Source organism: Etheostoma spectabile, chromosome 16 (assembly GCF_008692095.1).
Source record: "Etheostoma spectabile isolate EspeVRDwgs_2016 chromosome 16, UIUC_Espe_1.0, whole genome shotgun sequence".
NCBI classification, from domain to species: domain Eukaryota; kingdom Metazoa; phylum Chordata; class Actinopteri; order Perciformes; family Percidae; genus Etheostoma; species Etheostoma spectabile.
In genome coordinates, this window is record NC_045748.1 from 12,416,582 (window position 1) to 12,423,990 (window position 7,409).

A 7,409-nucleotide genomic window follows, 5' to 3' on the forward strand; every position below is an offset into this window, starting at 1 on the left:
ACACACACACACAGACCGACATAAGATAAGGGACCAGACACAATACATGTTTTTTTGAAACTGCTCCTTTTCCGCAGTGAGTGGATGTACACACCACACCACTTTCATCCCAGTACGACCTCAATGATCAGTCAATAGGAATGACAGTCATACTGGACTTTCTAGCACCAGTCAGCAACTTCTTTGTATGATACATCACACTGAGTTTCCTTTGTCACTGAAAGTGTCAACCTTCCTGGAGGGTTGGAAGGAATGCAGCTCCTCCAGTCCAGCAAAGCGTGGACTAATCCAGGGAAGGAAAGGTGGTTTAGGAAAAACCATAATCGCAGAATACCCTTTTGCCAAAACAGCTGCACACGGGAAACAATACACTGGCTTGTAACTACAAAAAGTAATAAAACTGAGGGTAATATTTCATTAAAGTAGTAAGTTTCTACTTGAGTCTCATTTTTATGAGAGGCCTCATCTCAAGACAGCCAGTTGAGATCTTTAAGTCAATCCATTCCTTCTAGCTCTTCTGGGACTACATAAACGTGTCAGCGTCAAATTAGGAATTCATCTGCCGCTGCTAATCTGACCGAGTGCTTTATGGGAATGGTTTTGTTCAACAAAAAATAAATATTTGATTTTGGATGTGTATCAAGAATGTCAATAAACATATGAACAGTTTCCATTTGCCACTGAACAATCAACAACTGGAGATGGCAATTAAATTACAAAAAAGGGGGATGGGAGCAGTGCACATAAACTGCTAAACAAACAAAGTCAGGAAGGATACAACTTGTTCCTCAGATTGCACCGCAAGCTCATCTGAATTCCCCTGTGGATATGGTATCTGTCCTTGAGAGATGATAGAAGCATAATGCTGATTGCAGACATGTTGATACACTAGCTCCGAGATCAAACAAGTGATGAGGGGTGGCCGGGCTCGCTGCCAATTTTACGAGGTATAATACAGTGATTAGCCTCTTTACCCTCCATTTGTTGCCCATTGTTGCCCACAAAAAAAGTGGGGTCAAGTTCCAACACGGCACTGTGTGGAGAGTACCGAAGCTTTCATTAGCTCCAGGTTTCTGTGTGTTTCCTGGGTGCACTCCTTCAGGACAGAACGCACGTACAATACTGCCAGCTTCAGAGAATTCCATTTGGGATGAACTTGTACTTAACCAGTAATTGGTACAGCCTTAATTGGCACTGACAAGGTGGTCAGTGACCACATTCAAAACTGGTGGAGCCATTTTAATTCCTTCTTGCACAAAAAAAAATAAAACATTCCCAGGATCTTTCCAGGAACACAGCTTAGTATTGTAGCATTTGCTTAACGCAACAGGTAGTTGGTGATGGCTTTGTGTGTGTGTGTGTGTGTAGAGACAGGTCATGTAACATAGTGAAAACCCCTGGCTACACAGGAGAGCAAAGGAAGCTCATATTGCAGGTTTCCAGCCAGTCTATGGAGCCACTTTAATCACTCCTTACTGAGGCCTCAGACAGGAAGACCCTCAAGATGAGAAACATGCCACAGGTGGTACACAGACATGCAGAAGGAAAGTTCAGCATTACACCGGCATGTAAAGTGGAATGAAATGAAGGGAAAGAAAAACCAAAACAATGAGGCACTATTAAGAGCTGCGAGGTGAAGACTCTTTAATCTACTCAACACATATCAAGTTGATATGATGTAGCAGGAAACGAAACTGGGGCTAAATGCATAACGTCTACGAGTATGAAACCAGATAAGATCCTATGTCTCCTCATTTACGTCATTGGAACAGAACAAAACAGGAAATATTCTAGATCTTTTTTCATTTCCTGCGACAACTTCCTCTGCCTGATTGATAAATAAAGAATAATCAAAAAGCTGGAAGAAGGCTCAGAGCCACCAGCTGTATTAATCTTGAAACTTCTCGCTTTGCTTCTGTTCTTGGTGACCTCATAGGCTGGATAAACCTGTCGGTGCGTGAGGAGCCGGGATCAGCAGCTCGGGATCAAGGATCATCCCCATCTCTTTACAGAGTGACGCACCCAATCCCAGCAGCCAGGTTCACCAACAAGCCATTAGGCGATGATTTAGGAGCACACTTACACTCCAACCAAAAGTAAACGTTTGAGTGTCAAGCGCTCAAAATCTGAGGAGAGGTGGCTGTAAAAACATTTTCTAGTCACCTCTGTCAGAAAGACCAGAAGCAGAGGTCAGCATAATCCAAACAAGTTTAGATGTTAGAATGCCCATAGAAACATGTTATAGCCACTTTTCTGGTCTGAAAAGGTGTATAAAACAGGGATCACTTAGTAATTAATTGCCTTAGGCCTGCTCCTAACAATAGTTTTCCTTATCCATTATTTAGAAGCTATTAAAAAAAAAAAAAAAAAAAGTAACCCTATTATAGTTCCTTAGTCCAAAATATCTTCAGTCCCGTTTAATCCGGCCAACAACCCAAAACAGATACAATGATTTAAAAGAAAAGCAGTAAATCCCTACATCGGAGTGGATAAGAGAGTATGTTTGCAGTTTTGTGCATGACTTATGACTTTCATGGAACATAAGAAAGGTTATAGCAGGGTGGTTTAGAGCTGTACACATCTAAGTGTCTGATATCGCAGTAAGTAGAGGTGACAAAGGACACAAGCCTGAGCCATGTGTACTCAGGTGATTATGTACCTTTTATGCAAATATCACTAACTGTAGTAAACGCCCTGCTTCTCAGGTTTACCTTGACTTATGGAATTTCCCTTAATTGAATGGATGAGGAAATGAATATCTAATTGCACAAATCCTCATTTAGCAGAGCACATAGGAGCATTCATCATGCCAGTTGGATGGAACAATATAAAGAGCAACAGATTTCACAATCTCTACAAATGACAGAGGAATGAGGAATCAACTTGGGTTTTTCTAGACTAAACACACACGTTTAGTCACTCCACCCCTTGCTGCCTGGAGGAGGTGTTACAGTTGTAGATAGTTACACTTCGAGGAACTGTGGCCCACATGGGAAATATACTCTCAGTAGGTCTGGCTCTCACACCAGCTGCAGGTGAGGTTTTTCAAACAGCTGACGAATTCCAGACCATAAAAGTGTTTGCAGACCGTTACAGACTTAGAAGGGTATTTCCCTGTTTGATAGCAACCTTTAAGTCTGATTTGGTGCAGCTCTGGCCCTTGCGCAACGTCTGGCCCACGCCAAATGTGCATTTTCGGGGTGTCAAGCAAGTCAGCTCACAGACCATGTGGTCTGTGCGGCGCAAACACAGCTTTAGTCCTAAAGTTGCACTGGAGACAGGCAACTCGCCACAACTTGGCCTGCGCTCCCCGAGTCTCTCTAATTGAAAGTGACAGGTTCTTAGACAACAGATTACCGGCAATTCATAGCCACAGTGGTGAGGCAACAGCGGCGTATACAGCCAAATGGTGGACTGTTATGAATATAAAACCTGAGAAGTAGCGCAGTCAAGAGACCTCTGGAGCCTTACTAATGGCATTTCACCAGATGATCCAATGAAAGTTCACATTTACGCACAGAAAATCTAACCGGAATGCGTCTTGGTTTCATATTAGTTGGTGAATGATGACTCGATGCATATTTCAGTTTAACACCTGGCCAGGAAATGGACTTGCAAGCTACAACGTGAAGTTCCCAGCATGGTGACAGACAGGCTGCTGAAAGCGCTCAGACAATGAGAAAGCCCATAAACTTACTTCTTTTCGGTGCTCATGGTGACAAACTTCGCCTTTAAAAGATGATCAGTCTGGCATCCAGCAGTCGTGGCAAGTCGCTTGTAGACAGTGTTTTGAAATCTTCACCTGCGCAAGATGTGGCGCTTTTCAAGTGGGTACAAGTAATGAAGTCGAGGGACGCCGAGCGCCGTCTCGCTGGAATGGTTTCTTCGACTCTAAAACTCAGACTGAACACGTAACACGGTCCTCACATCGTGATGGACTTGTTCAGCTCGTGCCCAGATGACATCTTGAAGAAAAAGCTGGTTCTGGGTCTCTCTGGAGCAGTGTGGAGAGACTGTGAGCGCAGCGTGTCTTTTTCCATATTTAAAGTGCCTCCTCCTGCGTGACGCAGCCGGGTGGGGGGTGGAGGTCAGAAAATCGCTCTTGGGTGGCGCATCAACAAACTTGAACTTGACAATAGTTTCTCTGTTGTCCGTTTCACATCTATAAAAAATAAAGAGCCAACTACATTTCACCGGACTTATCAAACCAGGGGAAATCAATCTGAAACGAAGTTTGAGGCACTTTTTTGTATTTGGATGGAAAAATTCAACAGAATTTGAAAAGCTTGGAGCAGTTAATTTGTAAAATTACTTTTCAAAAATGACATTCTAAATCCAGTTGCTCATGAATAAATGCAGAGGATGTTCATCATTTTGTACCTTTGTCACACACACACACACACACACACACTCACACATGAAATATTAACTGAACCAAATTAGTCAGTTCAGGTTTTAAACTAAAAAGTAGGTGCCACACCTGGCTATCTACTCTGATCTCTGAACATTATACACACACAAAATATATAATATTATAAGGCGCCATAAGGGCAAATGAAGGCACCTATTCCAGGTCGTTGTGATCAAATCCCATTGGAGCTACTGGTAGGAAGCTGAGCAGTCAGACAGCCGACTGGACTGCTGTGTGGACTGGCGACATCTTCTGGAAGAGTTGCAACACTGAGATTGAGCCAAAAAGACCAGGTATAACAATAATACTTTATGTATAATAACTGGATCTCTGCTTTTAGTTAAAAACATTTATAATTTTTATTCCTAAGACTTGTTACACGAGCTACAATGGTACCTACTTGATCCGAGATCTTCAACAGGGGTCCTCGGAGTCAGGGCAGGGGGGCCTTTACATTGTTTGAAAAAAGAAAAGGTTTGCTCCTGAGACACGTTCTTATGTCCCAGTGTATTGTTTATCAATTGGGCAAATAAAAATATTTGATCACAAAAAAAAAGAAAAAAGTTGGAAGAGGTTTTTTTAAATTTGAAAGTCCCAAAGTGAATCAAATAAATATAAATTAGCAAACATAGATCCCCACACAGGCTTACCTATAGTTAGTCACTAGTCACCCAGATACATATAAAATCATGCAAATTATTAAGTTATTTTAACAGCTTAGTATTCTATGAAAAAAAAAATGTATCAAGGCTTCAGGCCACCCTACAGTACCTGCAGGCCCAGATTATTATGCAATTTCATGTTATACAATATAGTAGGGGTCCCTGTTTAGTCTCTTTCAGATAAGGGGTCCTTGACTTAAAACACATTCAAGACCCCTGTAATAGATAAAACACCAAAAATGTATGTCCGTTCATTAAAAAAAAAAAAAAACACTAATAGACACAATCTCATTTGCACACCGAACATTTATAAATACACAAGAGATGTAAGAAAAAGCTAATAAAAAAAGGTTTAAAAAAATAAAAACACCAGTCAGATCATCATATGGTCTTACAGTGTTTCTCATTAATGGTACCTGCTCAACTCGTCACGACTGCGCTGCCCCGTCCTTTTTCCATTGTAGCATGACGTCATAGCCGGGAACTGCCGTGATTTGGCAAGTGCGCGACACACACACGCCTAGAACGTCGACGGTGTGTTGCTTTTGATTCTCGGCATATGACGGTTGCCACATGCCAGAAGACAAATTAGTTTCAAAACAAGCTGGAGGCAGCAAAAAAATAAACGCTGGCTTAACCATTTAAAACACGGAGGGTTTGTTCAGGACACCCGACTGTCGCTAGCAATGATGCAGTGAATACTGACCATTCTCTCCAATCAGTAGTCTGCAGGTTTTCACATCACTTTTTGTTATCGCCTCAGCTCATTTGGAACCTCAATTGAGGAGGTACTAAAAAGCATTAGCAGGTACTTTTTAAATCATAATGGAAAACCAAAAAAGGCGAGGAGAGAGGTTGTGAGTCGAGTAGGTACCAAGCAGTGGAAAAACGCCATTACTGTGTAGAAAAATAGGTCATTGTTGAGTAATTTCATTATAATAAAACTAAGACTCCCATCCACCTTTTCTTCCTTTAAGCACCGTTTATATTTTGCATCTCCAAGTGGTCTTTACAATGTGCTCAGGAACTCTTTCACCTGCAAAAGAAGTCAACAGTCAAGTGGTTAGCATTAGTGAATACCAACAGTGAGTCACAGCTTTCCTATTCATTGTTAGTTCCAACTTCACACCAACTTAAAATATATATTGTATCATAACATTTGTCCAAAGCTTTGTTTGTGTGTGTAACTAGGACCACTTCTTGTTAATGCCTTTTGAATGGCAGTGCAATCTCTAAAATCACCTGTTTACCATCAACATTTAACTGCTACACAAGCAGCTCCTCAGGCCTCAGTCCCATACAGTGAGTTAAAAACCTGTGCTTTACATAACCTGCGCCCAAAACGCATTTTAAAAATACTTGAGTCCAGCCCATTTATTCCTTTAAATAGCATAGTGTACAAGTGATGATGTGCAAAATCAGCAGAAGCAAAAGGTGAGATGTATTTAAGTTTCAAAAGTTAAAACCTTTCATTATGGGGGTAGAATGGCCGCTCACTGCGAAACAATCTCCATCTTATACTGTAAAAGACTTTGTCTAATAAAGTCTTATTTTCAAGTGAAAACTGGCAACATTTAAACATGTTTCCCATTCTTTCATCTTCTGTCAAAAATACAAAATATGCCTAATATTTGTAGTTCTTTAAACAACTTGATTTGTAATCAAAACATGTTTCAGATTTTTTTTTAAATTCTTTATTTGGGCTCAATAATGGATAAAACATACCTTAATCTTAAATTTAACAACTTCATACATCACTAGATTATTACTGATGCATTAACATGAAGGTAGCATTTCAATGTTGCAGCTGGTGGGGGTGGAGCCAATTTTAACAACTCTAAAGTTGAGTAGTTTTATGAAAAGCAATACATTTGTTAGCTTTTTATCTTTATATAAAACATTAAGTCAGTAATAGTGACTAGAGCTTGTCAATGAATGCAGCGAAGTACAAATGTCCATTTTTTTTGCCTCTGAAATCTAGTAAAGTACTCAAGTACAAGTCATCCAGCTGGTGGGTTATGATATAAAAATACAAACCTAGGGCATTACTTGTCCATTTTAAATCTTTGCCAAAGGTTTAACTGTAACTCACCTTCTCAATCATGTCAGCGTTCCTGATTTTATTCCCCTTAAATTCTTCATTTACATCTATTGTCAGGACTGGCACATCATTGAGATACTCAAAGTCCATGCTGTGGGCCACAGGCGACATAGGACACAGTTACAGGACAGAGTTGGGCACTCGCCATAACAAAACACACTTTCTTCTGTGATACAAATACATTAACACTTAACAGTGTGTGTGTGTGTGTGTGTGTGTGTGTGTGTGTGTGTGT

General features: G+C 40.7%; 2 protein-coding genes across 7 annotated transcripts in view; both read right to left on the reverse strand.

Moving 5' to 3' along the window:
* The window catches only part of LOC116704219 (electrogenic sodium bicarbonate cotransporter 1), a 40,147-nt gene extending 36,102 nt beyond the window's left edge, over positions 1 to 4,045 (reverse strand). For 4 of the 6 annotated variants that reach the window (XM_032539514.1, XM_032539515.1, XM_032539513.1 and 1 more), the window contains exon 1: positions 3,698 to 4,044. In XM_032539514.1, coding sequence (XP_032395405.1) covers positions 3,698 to 3,714 — 17 coding nt within the window. In that variant the 5' untranslated portion in view covers positions 3,715 to 4,044. Of the gene's footprint in view, positions 1 to 3,697 lie in introns of all 6 variants that reach the window. The other 2 variants (XM_032539511.1, XM_032539516.1) reach the window with 2 other exon arrangements.
* Positions 4,046 to 6,055: 2,010 nt separating this feature from the next.
* The window catches only part of dck (deoxycytidine kinase), a gene marked incomplete at its 5' end in the record, with an annotated part of 4,893 nt that continues 3,539 nt past the window's right edge, over positions 6,056 to 7,409 (reverse strand). Inside the window, 2 exons of the mRNA XM_032540335.1 lie at positions 6,056 to 6,109; positions 7,166 to 7,265. Of these exons, the coding sequence (XP_032396226.1) occupies positions 6,083 to 6,109; positions 7,166 to 7,265 (127 nt within the window). The remainder of the gene's footprint in view (positions 6,110 to 7,165; positions 7,266 to 7,409) is intronic.